This window comes from Centruroides vittatus, unplaced genomic scaffold (assembly GCF_030686945.1).
Source record: "Centruroides vittatus isolate TY-2023 unplaced genomic scaffold, ASM3068694v2 contig_2682, whole genome shotgun sequence".
NCBI classification, from domain to species: Eukaryota; Metazoa; Arthropoda; class Arachnida; order Scorpiones; family Buthidae; genus Centruroides; species Centruroides vittatus.
This window is the reverse complement of record NW_027121707.1, coordinates 368,950-386,881: the sequence shown is the minus strand read 5'-3', so window position 1 is coordinate 386,881 and position 17,932 is coordinate 368,950. Positions and strand designations below refer to the sequence as shown.

Here is a 17,932-nt window from a genome sequence, read left to right as displayed (position 1 = left end):
CGCGTGTTGGAGATTTCGCTTTGCGGGGGTCCTGTAAATTTATTTTTTATTATTCGACGAAAAGAAACTAAGGGTGGACACGGGACACGCGTCACCCGGTGTCAAAAATACGTGCTTACAAATAGAGAAATAATTCGTTTGTTGTCGGGTTCTATAAAAATAGCAGCGGGGCTTTTTTTATCCGCCATTCATTTGGACATTCTTTGTCGGACGTAATCTGCCACGTAACTCGATTGATGTCGTCAGACAAAGCATCATTTGAACGTCGAAACGAGGAGACTGACGCATTGTTTTGCACAACAATCGTAACAGCTGATAAAGCGCTCGAATGGGAACAATAATCTTCCACCCCCACTCCAAATGGATGAGTACGTCGGATTATTTTTGAATCAGCATCCTCGCTATTCCACTTGAATCATCTCTCGACTTGGGTCGACTCCACTTCACTCTTTTTTTTTAAACGAAAGTAATAATAATATATTTCTCCCCTTGCCCCTCCCTTACGATCTCTTTTCTATTGTCCGTGGCTCGTATGACCGGGTAATTCCGAAATTTTTTGAAAATACGAGAGAGTCCTGTAGATAATAAACCCTTCCGTCGATCTGGACGGAGGCCAAAAAGACTAGAAAATGGTGTTTATCTTCCAAAATGTCTTAACGAAATTCGAGAAAAGTTTACAGATGCATTGTTGCCCCCCTTAAAAGTGAGTCACCGCCATTAATTGTCTTCGACTCTTGTTTTCTAGTTTGAATTATTCATAGAATCGTGGCGAGAAGATCATTTTTGAATCAGTTTCTAACACCAATCTGCAGGAAGGTGATTCAACGCGTTACACATTGATTTATTCACGTATACACGTGCACAAAAGCAATCCAAAATTAGCTTCGAACATTATAAAAAAAAAGCCCTCGTGTTTGACTCAAAATTTCTATTTTCTTCGCTAATATCGTAACAGGGATTAAAAAATGTTAACATTCGCGTAAATGACTGAAAAGTATCTGTCTATCACGCTCTACACTCTAGAGCGTGATTGACAGATACTTTCTGGCGCGATACGAAGCTTGATTAAACCTACTCTACAACTGCAAAGAAGATAAAGTAATTGTTGAGTGTAATGTCCTTTGTTAAATTTTATGTAGACACAAGAAACACTCATTTTATGCTTTGTTGGATGTTTTACAACAATCGTTTTGCCATTTGGTTTTTCTTCCTTCTTCGAAATTCCTCACCTTTGTAAATTATATCCTCTTGCCAATTTGATTTACAAACAAAATTTGAGGGATTTTGCGCCCCATAATTTATGCTCGTCGGCTTGAATTTGAATGTCAGGCAGAGAAGGAACCGGGAGCAAATATTAGAGGGAGGATAGTTTCTTTAATTGGGCTACAATTGTAGAGCTATAAATTCCCACTGTCTTTGTCTGTCCGTCTGTCTTTCCTTAATCTCGAGAACGATGCTACGTAAATAAAATTACAGAGTACATGTAGAAAGTTTAATGGCAGAAGTCCCCGATTAACTATATAGGAACTTCTAATATAAACTGTAAGTGGCATTATTTCAATTCAAAAATTTCTTTCAGAATGTGTTAGATATATGACAGACACGACTCTATTGTTAAAGAACGACAGACACGACTCTATTGTTAAAGAACGACAGACACGACTCTATGATGTACAGGGGCAAGCCTCTACTAACTTGAGGTGGAGAGCATACATTTTAAATTAAGTAAATAAAGAAAATACGATAAAAAATGGCAGCTCGGCATTGTGACAATGTCACAATAAATAATTGCGACAATGTCACAATAAATAATTGCGGCTAATGTTACCTATGGTTCCAAAATGGCGGCTCGTCTCTGATTTCAGCAAATAGAAGAAAGGAAACAGTGGGGACGCACGTTCTAATCAAACCTAACCTATTCTAATAAATTACCATAATTATTAGCAACCAAATTATTAGAATAAGTTAGGTTAGGCTAGAACGTGCGTTCCCACTGTTTTCTTTCTTCTGCTTCCTTGAATCAGAGGCGAGCCGCCATTTTGGAACCATAGGTAACATTAACCATAATTGCTTGTTTTTCATTTAGTGTAGTGATGAGGGATGAGGGCCACAATGGAACTTCGGAAGGCTTCATACATTGTTTTTTTACGGAATTGCAGGCTTTAAGCCTGCAAAACACCAATATATTTTACAACCGCTAACACACTATGTACCAAAATAATTCTAATAATATGCAAATTAGCAATGTATATAGTTTATTTTCACCCTTTCTCTAGTTGAGTTTAGTGTGAATATTTCTCCTCGCGAGTATCAGCATAAGTAGGGTTGCATAATGCATAATTACGTTGGCAAAGACTCGAGAGCCGCCTGCTAGGATCTCATGGGCCGCGGGTTGCTCGTGATTGGTTTGGTGTATCGGGTTCACAAAAAGTTCATCCTAGATTTAGAGGGACTCTATGCGTAGTAATATATATATGTGGTAAATTCAATTGTAGATTCCTCTTATTGACGACTAATGGGGTCTTGTGGCATCATAACTTGTTCACAGGACTCGCCTCTAAGTATGTCCATTCTATCAATACTACAGACTATAACCGTATAATGTTTGGCGATTTAATATATAAAGAATTTCTGAAATATTAAGCTTCGTTCATCAAAGTATTCCAATTTTCCAAGTACTTTTCAAAGTAGCACACAATCTTTTCTTCTGCTGTGTGTTCTCTTCATACTACTGATTGTTTTAGCGTTTGGGCGTTTCATCACTCTGAAGCTCGGTTACTTGAACAGTTTAAGTTCTGTGCATTATTGGAGTGTCTTCACTTCTACGTCAACATATGTTATCGCGCAGGCACGGTACGACAGTGGTGTTTGAACCACGGATCAAGGATATGCACCAATTTCACCACGTTCAACAAAATCCCAAATTAGGGGTTTGGTTTGGTTTATTTGCCTACGACGCGGGCGATTTGCCGAGGGGATGCCACCGGTTGGTCTTTACCGGATTTTGTTTAAAAAATAACTTTTATATTATTAATTATAATAAAAAGGCAAACGGCAAAAAACGACTCCCCCAGATCTTCCCATTTTCGGACTTAGGACACCTTGAAATGTCGAGAAAAGCAAAAATATTCGGGGATTTTTTTCTGTGTGTATGGATATTAGTGTATGTGGGGGCACGATTTTGTTCATCAAATTTGAAGCGTAAAAACTCTTGTGTCTTTTGTCGAAAATTTCTGAAATTTTGTAGGGAGGTTCGTGTATTAAGGGCATTGGCACTATTAAATTTTGGTGGTTAAAGATCGAAGGAGTGGGGAGATAAAAGGGGTCGTGTGTCTTATCTCGAGTATGATCGGTCTTAATGACGATATTACTCGTTATTAACATTTACAATTTTTTAAAAAATACTTAATTACTCCAGCTGTCACTATTAAATATCATTCGATGTAATCTTACTTTTTGTGGGTTTTACGCGGGTGTAAGATATAAATAGTTGATAATTTTACCGTAATTTATTCTGCAGTTTTATCAAACAGTACAATAATGACAGGACGGCCGGATGGCCGAGCGGTCAAGGTGGTAGCCTACCGCTCTGGGAGACCCGGGATCGAATCCGAACAGGTCGAATAATCCCCAGGAATTTTTCGGGGGTGGTCCGTTCGGATATGTCGGGCCCCGTCCCTCACCACCCGGTCGACCCATTGTGGGCCTGGCCGAACCCATAATGGACCTTCTAAAAGAGGCCCTCTTAGTGCCCACAGGGCAGAAAAAATTTTTTAAAAAAAAAAGTACAATAATGACTGAAGAGGGGCGAAATACGTTTCCTTTTTACAAAATAAAGTCTATTTTATTCCTGTGTGATAAGTTCTTGCATTGCAATGTGCTCGCTTCCAAAGAAGCATATCATAAATTGGTATCATTATATTCAATAATGAGCAGAAATGTCCATCAAAGTAAAATATGAGTGTATTTCGTGCAGAAGAGTACATCGGTCGTAAAACGGGATGGCTCTACTTGGTTGCAATGCGCCACGTTACAAGAAAGCAAGGCCCATTGAACACAGGTCGTGGGTTCACACCCGGTCACGTGGAGTTTTTAGTGTTTTCTTCGCGTTAGAAACACCTAAATAGGGGCCAGTTTACCATAGAAGTTTACCATAGGCCAGTTAACCATTATATACATGAAGATGTCTCTCACTGCTCCATTGCGTATCCATAGAATTAATTTTCTACAATCTTCGCCTCGTGAACTTGGGTCAAAAATAATACATTTTTAAAGAAAAAAAAAAATCTGTTATGTATAAAATAGTGCGATTTCAAATATTGAGGAAGTAACTCACTCTTGTTCTCCCAAAACTCGAAAGAAAAACATTTACAACGTAGACAATGGCAACGTAAATTTTGGCAAGAAGTGACATTTACTACTTTACAATGTTTAGAAAACAAGCGATAGGGACTTTAACTTATCGACGATTGTCAAATTGTGCATACAGACTGAAGAAACTGTAGAAAATGTGCATACAGACTGAAGAAAATTGCAATGATACATGCACAGAAATTTAAGAATTGAAAGAAAATCATAAATATACATACAGATCTAAACTTTTATGTATAAAATCTTGTACATACAAGCGAATTTTAACGAAGGAATTGTGATTTAAAACTGTTTTTTTGTAGTTAATCTTAAACAAGAGCTTAAAACCCGGAACTATCTTTAGTGGCAATAACGTCCACGGAAAAATACAAACGTCAGCCAAAATCCTTCAAGCCAATTAATTTATGGAGAGTTTACAAAAGCGGAGTTGCATTTTTTGGCATTCTTATTTCCCTGCAGACGATTTTAGAACGATAAACAAGAAAATAATAATGGCGGCGATGCTGCAAATAACATTGCATCTAACTTGCAAAGTAAGTACGATACTGTCGCGTATAAAACGATGGAAAATTGCATTATATGGAACGAATTTTGTTTAATTGCACGGCATTCCTTCTACGTGATTTATCGAGGACCGAAAATTCAATAAATAATTTTAGAATCCGGCAAAGAGTTGCGTGACTTTCCCGGCTAAAACATTTCAAATTGCATACGGCTCCATCTGTTATAAAAAGTTTTCATCGGCTTTCGCAGTATTCTAGTATTGCGCGACCAAAAATAAAAGCGTGGGGTAACCCGTAACAATTGATAGAATATTTAACTGTAGTCCGCGCAGCGAAAGATTAGACACGAGTCTTATTTTCGCTCCCATAATACCAAGAATACTAAGCTGAAAACAATTTATCTTTTTACATTTTAGTTCGTTTATGTAAATAAAAAGCGGAGACGAACCAATATTTGAAGAAAGAGACTTGGGAAACAAAGAAGCCTGATGAATAACACCACCGAACACTGGCGGTTGTGGGTTGGCGCGTAGCCACGTGCCTCCATGCTAATACAGTAGACCATATAGCACGGGTTCATATAACACGGATTCGTATAAAACGGCTAAAAAATTGCGATCGGGTTCGTATAACACGCTAAACGAGACTCGTATAACACGGTAAAACGTCATCGCCGACTCGTGTCACGACAGGATTGGTCGAATTCGGACCAATAGCGGATATTGTACAAACCGTTGAGTTTAAACGAGCACTGAACCTACTAAAAAACATTTATTATTCAACGGCCATAAAAATTGTATTTTTATTAATGATGTCTCCAAAGTTATCAGAAAACACGCGTCGTTTCGATGATCCACTCCGCGACGAAAACAAGCTTAAGCAATGGCGTCGTCGAACGGTGCACACTCGGTAAGTAATCCTACAATTTTTTGTTTACAGCATAGTTTATATGGATTATTCCCAAAAAATTATACGTGATTTGGAAATGTTGAGTCAAACTGGTCTAGAATCCATTAATTTTATGGAAGAAAACCTTTCAAACAGCCGTAGCCCCTAAACTGCATACGTGCCGGGCTGTGATTGGCTCATGTATTTAAGTGACTCGTACAACACGGATTTATATAACACGTGTCGGGCCCCGTCCCTCACCACCCGGTCGCCCCATTGTGGGCCTGGCCGAACCCATAATGGGCCTACTAAAAGAGGCCCTCTTAGTGCCCACAGGGCGGAAAGAGTTAAAAAAAAAAAAAAAAAAAAAAACACGGAACGTATCTACTGTGTTATAGAGGGGGTCTACTGTAGTGTCACTTTTGCACCGAATTATTCTATTATGTAATTTTTAATTTAGTAATAAATGTATTTTTATGGATTTATTTATCGAAATAGCAAATGGCACTGCTGGTTTTCTCCGTTCGTGCAAAATATATTTATATATTAATAATGCTCAAGTAAAAATTTAGTATAAAGATTTATTTACTAATTCATATTATCAAAAATTAAGTTTTCTTAAAGTATTGAAATTATAATGTTTTATAATTTAAAATATATATAGTTTTAAATTATTTTAAATATTGTAATTTAGTAATTTTACCGCTAGGAGGTGCTACACTATTCAATGCGAGAGACACGTGTTTATACTAAATAAGAATGGGCAAAAGAAAGGGAAGAGTAAGTAATATTTACGAAATTTATATAATGATTTATCTTAAAATTTAGTTTTAACCTATGAATTTGACTAATTAACAATTGAAATTATTTTTATGTAGAAAGGGAAATGCGCCAAAGGCGCTGAACAGTCTTCTGCTAGTCAAGAACCAGAAGAACTTAAAAATGCTCCTCATACTTTTGTTATTTATAGAGGAAAGCTAGGGAAATACACTGCTGAATTACTGAGAGATTTCAGAAAAGTTATGGAACCTTTTACTGCTTCTAATTTGAAAGTAAGCTCTTTACTTAAATCTTTAAAACAAGGAAAGTTAATTATACTTAATTTAGACTTTTACCTTTATTGTAAAAGTCCACAAATTTGATAGACATTTCCAAAACATAGAATTTTTTTGTTGTTGACCCGTATAAAAAGCACCATAAACAAAAAAGTCGTAGGATTTACCAAGCTTGCACCGTTTGAGTTGTCGTTGCTTTTGTTGTCGTGGAGCTGCACGTGTACAAAATGTGTCGCTCGACCTCTCTCACCGTTGCTCGGTCGCTCGACCGTATTGATTTTAACTTTTTGGTTGAACCGTCAATGTATTTTCTGAGAAATTTTTGGATTCTGAAGAGACCATGGACCACTTTTTGATAAATGTTGCATTTGTTATGTTTATGGTAATACCGTAGAATCAACGAAACCCACTAACTTAAGATTTAAATGCTGCTTTCAGAAGGAAACAAAATAGTCTTAAATAATTGATAAATGATTCATAAAATATTTTTATTTTAACTGTGTTTGACTTTCCTTTGGGGGTACGTGAAAGAATGAGTGTATGTACGTACGCTCGGTCTTTCGCGTACCCCTGATGACCTGTAGGAATGTGTCGTCGTGCCGGATATGCCGTAGAGTCCGGTCTGATATAGATCATCACGTTGATGTTTGCCGAGTAATGGGTTGGACACGTCGAGTGTGTGATACAACTAATATCGCGTGAAACTTTACGAGTTGATGCAACTGTATCCAATATCACTTCCTAAGCCTTTTAAATTTCCGGTACTACCATACGAAAATTAACCACTAACTAACGTTTTCGATCGCCTCCGCGATCTTCGTCAGGTTTTATCGACGGTTTCCTCCGATAAAGTTACATTCTTTATTAGTTAGAAATGAAGGATCGTGTTTGTTCTCACTCTATATATTGCATCTTTTCTCCTGAAAGTGTTAAGTTTCGCTTCAAACGACGACAATATGATTTTTGCAAATGGATACAAAAAACTGCATTTAGTTGCTGTATACAATGGGTTATGTAATAAAGTTTCATAACAAAAAAATAAATTTTTTACGAAATATTTTTGTTTTATTACTCTTCTCTTTTACTCGGATCTGTAAAAAAGAAAACTTTCTGTAAACTTTGACCCAACAATGAGTTGCTTAACTTTTCTGGCAACATTTGCTGGTGCCATTTGTTATCCTATTTTATTTTAAAAATTTTATATTTTTAACTATTATAAAATGGCAAAAAGCTTCATTTTGAGGGTATGGATGGGTTTTATAAAAAATTGTAAATGCTCTCTCTCTGTGTGTGCCTTATCAGAACATCCTGACATTGGCGAGCACCTGGCACAGGTTAATAAGTGGTTAGTAACGCGCCAATGTGTATCCAGGGGGAAGTTACGACCAGAGTGGTTCCCCGTTGCCTTCTCTGGAGTACGGTGTTACATGAGGGGGAAGCTCTGGTCTTGTAAGGGAAACTGGCCCCTATTCAGGTGTTACAAACATAGAGAAAACCCTGGAAAACTCCACGTGGCCAGCCCGTCCAAGCGCCGCGCAAACCCACAATCAAACTCCCAGTGTTTAGCGACAGAACGGCTTGGCCACTGGTGGGTAAATGCTAATAACAAGAAAAATCATCATTAAGTCTGACCCTACTGGACATACATGTTATCCCCTTTATCTGTCAATTCCCTCATCCTTTAATCACCAAAATTTAATTGCATAAATCTCTCTAATAAACAAACCTCCCTGCGAAATTTCAGAAATTTTCAAGCAAAGGAGTTACTAAGCTTTAAAATGACTGAAGAAAATCATGCCCTCCCACACATGTTAACATCCATACATACAGAAAAACCTCCGAATTTTTTTGTATTTTTCGATGTTTTGAGGCGTCCTAAGTCCAAAAATGTAAAAATCACGGGGGAGTCATTTTTTGAACGGGTGCCGTACTTTCCCTCTGTTATATATAACAGCTGGGAAAGTAAAAAATGAAGAAATATGTATAAAAAGTGAGCAGAAAACAGACCAAGATGGTTGTGGAAGATATTATTTCAGATAAAAATTTATTTTACATAAAGTAATCGTAATTCTTTCTTAAATTTATTGCTATACAATAAATTTATTTTGTTAGAACAACATTACATGAAAAAATATAAAGTAAAATGCATAGATTTTGCCTGAAATGATTTATTAAGTAATAAATGAGCGCAGAGAAATAAATTCTTGTTTCTGTCTTTTAGGTTCAAAAAAGAAATGTCATCAAGGATTTTGTTTCTGTAGCGGGTTTACTGCACGTCACGCATCTTGTGGTGTTTACCAAAACCGAGATCTCTATCAATTTACGTATTGCGAGACTTCCGAGAGGTCCCACTTTGACTTTTCGTGTTTTGAATTATACTCTTGCCAGAGACGTGATTTCTTCGTTGAGAAGACAAGTGACGTATGCTAGCCAGTTTATGAGTCATCCGTTATTAGTATTGAACAATTTAAGTGGTGAAGGTATGCATTTAAAATTGATTGCTTCCATGTTCCAGAATATGTTTCCGTCAATCAATATTAATAATGTGAGTATAAATTTGAATAAAGGTTTTTGCATTAATTAATATCTGACGCGTACTATTTACCTGCAGTTTATTTATATTATTATTAATATAATATAACGAAAATAGCATTCTTTACTTGTAGCCATATTCCATTTGATTAATAAATGACAACAGTTACGTTGCGCATTGTACAGAAATATGTAAATCGCGGATGATTCGGTCATGATTATTTTGTCCCTCCATTTTGGAACTAATGAGGATTTCCTGTATTATCATGGTCAATGTGAGAGGAATTTAAAGATTACATACTCGGTACTGTACCTATGCCAAGTTATTACAAATACATATAATTTGAGTCCGAGGCACAGCTACACTGACTGTAGTAGAGGTGACGCTAGCAAATTGTGGGATGGCCTTATTGGGGATCTGAGGTATGTAGGGTATCCCAGAGAAAGAATCTAAGGAACTACTCTCGGAAAATTTTTGAAATACAGTGGGTGATCAGTTAACGAACAAACCGGATAACGAACACCTCAGAACAAGCACAAGAAGTGACATAAAATAATGAATACCGATTGGTGTTCTCTTGTCTTCAGGCAACAATTCGAAACTTTTCGGAGTGTGGAAGACATCATCCAGTATTCTTCCGAACTTTGGAACTCTCCCTTGTAATTCCAGCCTTTTATTTTTCTGACAGAAACAATTTTTTATAGTATTCGCAAGACTGTCGGGCGGGCACTCGTTAAGTTTTGCGTCGGTTTTTTCGAATGGTGAGAGTATAATATCAAAGGTAGAGAGTGGGCAGATGTCTGATGTTGCTGGGCAGTATGGCTTGAACAGGTCTACAGTAGGGCTGCAGTTCAATCTTATCTAAGAAAGATACAGTATAATCAAGAAGACTCAAGCAGTTAAAGGAGTAACAAAAATCACATCTGAGAAATAAAGAACATTTGAAGAGCTCATAATGGAACCTGAAACTGATGTGACGACAGAAGAACGCCAAGAAACTCGGCGAGATATACTTTCTTCTGAAAAAGAGGATTAATGCCGATATCCGCTATTAAACATCTTTTGAAAAAGTGGGAGGATGTCAGAACAATGGTCTTAGAATGGCACCCAAACCAAGTTGAGGATTTTATAGGGTGGCTTGGCCACCTCTGGCTTCGCTGTATCTATGGTTCTAATTTGAGGATTGAATAATAAGGTTTAAGTAATAATAATTATACTATATGTATGATAAATAGTTTTGTTACATAGGACGATCCAAAGTTTATGTGCAGTTTTATACTTCAAAAACTAAAAGATGAACAAATGTAAACTAAGAAACTATTTTATGTATGAGTTTTATTAATTTAGAACTAGATAATTTTATTTACATATCCCGTTCGTGACCTCGAATATACGACATTTATTATATTGTGTAGCATAACGACCATCATTCACCTTAATTTTGTAGTCAAAGAGTCGTAAGATTTGTGAACTTTCAATTAATTATCGAATTATAGTACAGTCAAACTTGGCCAATTAGAACTTGTCTAATTCAAATTCGCGATTAATTTGAATATTTTCCTTGATTCCTTAAAGTTGTGATTAAAAACATACAAAAATATCGCACGTAATTCAAAGTGTTTTTGTTTAATTTAAGCCGCGTGCTTTGACTTACAGAATTAAAGTGAATCACACCTGTTAGAAGATAGTATGCTACACAGTATAATAAATATGTCATACATTTGAGGTCATAAACAGGATTTATAAATAAAATAAACTAATTCTACATTGATAAAAGCCATACATAGTTTCTTAGTTTACGTAGAGGCGGCACCTAATACCTACCTCTAGTGAGAAATTAATTAAAATAATAGCGGCTACGTAGCCCGATCGAATCCGGCAGTCGTTTGGCATATTATTTATTGTCTACGGGAGGACCTGCATTCTCCCACACTTACGCACGTCGTACGTGTTAGTCTATTCAATCTGGTCTTTAGCTAATGAGTTACGTAGGCAATTTACCTTCTCGCAGGAAGGAACGGTATTTGTTTAAAGCACGACAGTGTTGATATTTTTGATGTGCCTTTCGATTTTAACCTCTACTTTGAGACAATTTTAACTGTCTCAAAGTAGGGGTTAAAATCAAAACCTCACAATTATAATGTAAGGTTACGTAGATACACGTACATCATGAAGTGCTACAGGTTTATTTTTTACTTTTGACACGATATACATATTATATTTAATTGCATTTAATCAACAGATCAATTATTCTTTTTGATAATTTAACAAATGTATACAGTTTATTAAAGTAAAACCTTAATGATTTAAAAATAATAAAATACTTTGAAGATTTTAAATATACATTATCATTTAGGTAAATCTAAATGGAATTAGAAGATGCGTATTGTTAAATTATGATGCCGAAAGCGATACTTTTGACTTCAGACATTAGTAAGTATTTCATTGCTTTAATTGATTTTTCATATTTTTATTTAATTGCAAAAACAGAAATTCACCCAAGGTAGACTTTATAGTATTACTTATACTATAAATGAATATACAGTAGACTCCCCTATAACACTGTGGATACGTTTCGTGTTATATGAATTTCGTGTTGTACGAGTCGCTTAGATTTTAACAAATACACGAGCCGTTCACAGCCCGGCACTTGTGCAGTTTAGGGGGTACGGCTGTCTGAAAGGTTTTCTCCCATAAAATTAATCGATTCTAGACTAATTTGACTCGAACATTTCCAAAACACGTATATTTTTTTAGGAATAATCCATATAAAATATGCTATAGACAAAAAATTGTAGGAATACTTACCGAGTGCAAACCATTCGAAGACGCCATTGCTTAAGCTTGTTTTTGTCGGATGCTTGTTTCCCGACAAGTTATTCTTTCTGCAAAAAATTTGCCGAACTTTGGAGACGTCATTAATAGAAATATAATTTTTATAGTCGTTGAATAATAAATGTTTTTTAGTAGGTCTGCTGCTCGTTTAAACTCGACGGTTTGTGCAATGTCCACTATTGGTCCAGATTCGACCAATCCTGTCGAGACACGATTCGGCCAAGACAATCTGTCTCGTTCTTTTACCGTGTTATACGAGTCTCTTTTAACGTGTTATACAAACACAATTGCAATTTTTCCTCCGTCTTATATGAACCTGCGTTATAGGGGGGTCTACTGTATATATATCTTGAAAAGTACTCCAAGGTGACCTGTTTCAAATGTAGGTTATGCACAGTGAGGAAATTACTACCAAAATTTTAAACATTGATAAATTAATTTATTTTTTCCGTCCTGTTGGCACTAAGAGGACGTTTTAATGTGTTGGCAAAACTTGCAATGGAATAGTTCGATAACAACTGACCGAATTCAATATATTCGTGCAGATTGCATTCAATACGGATAGAAGTCCGGATCTCTTAGATACTCTCGTTCGGAAAAAGTGTTTAGCCATCCAGTATTGAATGATCGAGTGGAAGTTATTGAGAATTCAGATTTTTAAATTCATTGGTATCTAAACAAATGTAGTAATAGACTTCGTTACATAAATAATGACTTCCTGCTGTCATTCTTAGATAATTTGACAATCATTTTTAGCTGTGAAATAAAATAGCAATAGTAATCTGCAGTAGTCTATTCTATGCCGCACGACTACCGACTTTCCTGTTTATTATTTTTAATGTTTTAAATTGTATACAAATGTTACTTTAATTAATAAAAAACAGATTTTTCCACTAAACTGTTTGAAAAATGAGCAAATAAATTAAAACAGTAGTAATACAGGTACTTAGTCGCTAACAGGTTCTTGAGGTTTCATTGTAAGTCAAAAACGGAACCTAACGTGTACATTTGTATGTAGAATAATCACTTGTTGTTAGCGTTTAATCCTTAAATGTACATATTGAATACATTGTGCTCGTTTTCTTACTCATTACTGCTTACTAATATTCAGGCCCGCCGTAAGTGAGCGTGCGAGGCGTGCATCGCACACGGCAAATTGGTATTGCTGGCAAGCTCGGCGTAGGTAGTCGTAGTTAAACGGGGGCGGCATAATCGGTATTGCACACGGGCGCTCAAACAGCTATCGGCTCTGCTGCTAATATTCATTAGTCAAATAAATTAATTGTAGCAAACAAAACTATCTTGCCATATAGCTTGTGAAAGCCGATACCTTAAATGAATAAATCCAATATATTTATCATCAATTAAAGTTATTTTTCACTTTATATGTTATAAATACTATTCTGACATTACTAAAGTATAATTTCGTAACCGATTTTCAATTTAAAATATCTTTCAGTACCATAAAAGTTATTCCGTGCGGTGTTAGTAAACCGATCAAGAAGATAATCCAGAATAAAGTTCCAAATTTGAGTCAGTTCGAAGATATAAGCGAATTTATCACGAAATCTGGAAATCTGTCGGAAAGCGAAGCCGAACCGGACGGTCCGGAGAACGAAGTCGTTCTACCCCAGCACATATCGAGCAGAGGGAATATAAAGTCCGAAAAAAGTGCTATTAGGTAAGGTTATAATTTATAAATAACGGAACGACGTCCGCACGTCGACAAGCAGTTCCGGCTTTGGATTTACAATTTATAAATAATGTATTAAATGAATTACATATTTTCTTCAAAAGATTGATCGAATTAGGTCCGAGAATGACGTTGCAGCTTATAAAAATAGAAGAAGGCTTAATGGAAGGAGAAGTAATTTATCACAAAATCGTTTCGAAGACACCCGAAGAAGTTAAATTGTTGCAAACAAGGAGAAGAAAGAAAACGCAAGTTTATTTATTATTTTTTTTCTCTGTTTTTCTATTGTCTATAATATATAGATGATATACAGAAAAGTAAATTATAATATCAGTATTCCACCAAGATTTTGATGGTGATTATAGTAAGTCGTGTCCTCGTAAAAGTGGCGCAGAATATTTATTTAATTTTTTCTTATAAAAAACTTTAATTGCTACACAAACGTCTGTACACACAGAAGAAAACCCCAACTTTTTTGCATTTCTCGACATTTTGAGGTCCAGAAATGTAAAAATCTTGATTTTTTTGACTAAATGCTATACTTTAACTCTGCTATACAACAGCCGAGAAAGTAATACCTAACGAGATTAATAAATTTGAACCATTTTTTATCAAATTTTTTTGCTTTGCGAATATAAATAAATTCTTGTATTTGCTTTAGTTCCTTCCGTGTAATTACAAAACAATAATTATAAATAAATGCCATCCGACGAATGTCGAATTGACGTTACAATTAATGTCGATACGATACGTTCGAAAGACGTAGTTATCGGAGTAGTTTCCGGGCCAAAATACGCGGCAGCTTGTAAACACAAAATCGAAATTACCTGCTACTACACTTAAACTCTGTCTGCAATATGTATATCAAATAATAAGTCTTATACACTTACTCTAGTTTTTGAATATATTTATTACCACTCTCGCAAGCTTATCGAGCGGCTTATGTGAAACTAAATACCGGTTACATACTTTGCTATATTGCAAAATTAATGACATTTTAAGACAATATCTAGCCGTCGACTCATTCTCGGTTAATAATAGACGAAATTCACATCGAAGTTTTATTCAATTCCGATCGCACCTAAAGTATATTAATAAATAAATTATTATTATTCTCGAAATGTATTTTATTCGTAATATATAAACTATTACGTTGAATTTAATATGAAATTAAAAACCGAGTAAAAGAAAACTCGATTATCTTTTGTTAAAATGGACTTGCGGATTATCTGCGACTTCGTTACCGACGATCGGCCCAGATAATTAGGAGTATACTGTAATTCTAGTTGTATAATCGTGCCGTATTAGTAGTAATTAATATGATGGTAAATTTAAACTTAGTTTTTTTTATAATTTAGCCTTTTAACCGTGTTCAAACAGAACTTAACAGAATGCTTTTTTTCACGAAGTTTGTTACTGTCGAAAACTGGCTAAAAGCTGACGAGATATTATTTAATGCATACAGATTACTTAAGAAAAAACGAAAGCGGCAGCAAGAAGAAAACGTCAAGAGAAAACAGATGCAACAGAAAGATTCTAAAGCCAGAAAAGAGAAAGGGGAGAAGGAAGAGGAGGACAACAAAAGTGAAAATGACACGGAACAGTTTATGAAACCAGGAGGAGGCAAACCACAGGGTAAAAAGTTTATAAGAAATAACTTGTTTCTACTCATAATTTAATTAGTATAATAAAAATATTCATAAATTTGTCCACGCTTGTGTCAAATGATATTCAAACTTCGACGAATAACTCAAGTATAAACTGAAAAAATAAGTAAACTTTAATAGCTTAGTATGTTATTTATTGTTTCCTTTTGTAATCGGTTAAAGTGCACACGTTGGTTGATTAGCCGTAATATGCTTCACCATACGACACTTATGACGTAGATGCACCCCATTGGATTTTTAAAAGTTTAAAAAGAAAAAATGTTTGAATTTAAATACAGTAAGACCCAGCTTAACGCGGGGGTGTTGCGTTCCTAGACGACAAAGAGCCGAGCAAAACGGCATTAAACGAGGTCATTTTAACATAGAGTAAATAGGGAAAGGGAAACACGCGACCAAAAATAAGCAAATTTTACTATAATTTTAAATTATTTTTATATTAATTTCCATAATAACATATGTTAAATAACACACAGAAATGTAAAGTTCATTTTTTCTGATGAAGGACCCGGTTTTTCTGAAAGTCGTGTAGTTTCATTTGTCGCTTCTCTTTCCTTAAGCCAGTGTCGGTAGCGGAAGGTCACATCCAAAATGCTTCATTTTGCTTTTTCACTTCTTTCAAAATCTGGATTGTTCGCTGCAATTTGATCAACAATTTTGGTTATCATTACCAAACTTTTACTGAGAAAATCTGTAGAGAAATTTTTTGGATTTTTCGTTTTCGGGATCTCTATTTTCCAGTTCTACGTGAATTCCTTGTTCAGTTTTTGAAGGTCGTCATTGGTAAGGCTCTCACCAGAAACCTGCAGTAACTCCTTGATATCCTGCTCGTCTACATCTCCTGTATTATGTTGACAATTTAGTGAACCTAATGATACAGTGATAGGCTCTTCTTGTTGAGAAATCTTGGATACCTTCAGCCATAACTTCTTCCACACGTCATTCGTGCATTTATCAGTTAATTCTTGCCAAACGAAGTCGATATTTCCTATGGCATCCGCGATGTTGTATTTTTTCCAAAATTGCACAAAACAAACATAATTTTAAGGAAAGTACAGCACTACAACAAATTGCCACCTTTTGCTTATTGGTTCGTGCCTGGGAATAATTATATTATGTAGGAATCAATGAAATGCTGCGTTAATTTGAATCAGCGTTAAGCGAGGCAGTGTTAAGCGGGGTCTTACTGTACTAATATATCTTTACGCATTAAAATCTAACTTAATCTAGAGATTAATACTTGGTTACGTGATGCCATTTCCCCTGAAACTTAACTATTGGCAGACCGTTCGACAACAGACCCACGTGCAAGATTAAGTTATATACGATATACCATTTAAAAATTTTCCCAAATGGGAGGGATTCAACCCCAAAATCCTCTCATGTACATGGTCTTGCATGATGATATTCTGAAGATTAGTCTCATTTGTAATAGTGAAACGAAAATTTAAACCTTATTCGGTGAAAATTCAACAAATGGATATAAAATATATATTTACATATATAATTTATTGCAGGCACGTTTTTAAAGAAACGCAAAATGCTACAGAAAACCGAGAACGTCCCTCGCAAAAAGATGCGCCCGGAAGGTAAAACGAACGTAGAAAAGAAGCAAACGGTAAAAAGGAAAGAAGGTTTGTCTTTTCAGAAAGTATTAGAACAGAGGAGAAAGAAAAAGAAGAAACAATTATTAAAAAATAAAAAGAAAATGTTAAAATAATGACACCAACAGACAAGTAAAAACTTAATGAAAAACATGAGATCGTATCATCTACATATTTTTGTATATATTGAATTTTATTAAAATAATATGGAAATTTTTATTGAATAATTTCGTAAGATTGTATTATTACAGAGAATAAGACAGTTTTGTGTATAAATTATTATGGATGGCAACTATTAAAGATAGACGTGGTAATTCAGATAATGATTAGGAAGGTGACGCGGTTGCAGAACTTTGTCGAATTATCCATAAACAAGAAGAGGACCAAGTGTGTTTTGCAGTGACTTACATTACCAAGTTCTTGTTTCAATATTATACCTGGCATATTCAATTTGAAAGGTAGATTTAGAAAATTCACACATTCCTCACTTTCCAACAGTAATTGTTTAATAAACAAATGTTTTTAGCCATATACGGGGGCCTGTATTGGGTTAAGCTTATACAAAATAAAACATCTGTAGTGAGTATCAAAGTATTGAAGATTGCCTATTTTTGAAATTAGCAAGGTTGAGGCCAAAGTTTTAAACGTGAAAACGTGTATGTCGGACATTCGGCACCGCTTTCCTGCAAGCCTAGAAGTTTGACAATGGTGTTTAGAAAGTCAGTAGAATCGTGCTCGACACTCCAAACGCCATTGTCAAACTTCTAGGCTTACGGGAAAGTGGTG

General features: G+C 35.4%; 1 protein-coding gene across 1 annotated transcript; it reads left to right on the top strand.

Annotated features, from left to right (window-relative positions):
• Positions 1–6,476: 6,476 nt before the first annotated feature.
• On the top strand, positions 6,477–17,373 carry ppan (Brix domain-containing protein peter pan). Its single transcript, XM_067266144.1, has 8 exons — positions 6,477–6,542; positions 6,641–6,814; positions 9,039–9,362; positions 11,707–11,783; positions 13,645–13,866; positions 13,983–14,126; positions 15,344–15,513; positions 17,060–17,373. The coding sequence occupies exons 1-8, from the start codon at positions 6,522–6,524 to the stop codon at positions 17,260–17,262; spliced, it is 1,335 nt and encodes a 444-aa protein (XP_067122245.1). The 5' UTR covers positions 6,477–6,521; the 3' UTR covers positions 17,263–17,373.
• The last annotated feature ends 559 nt before the right edge of the window (positions 17,374–17,932 follow it).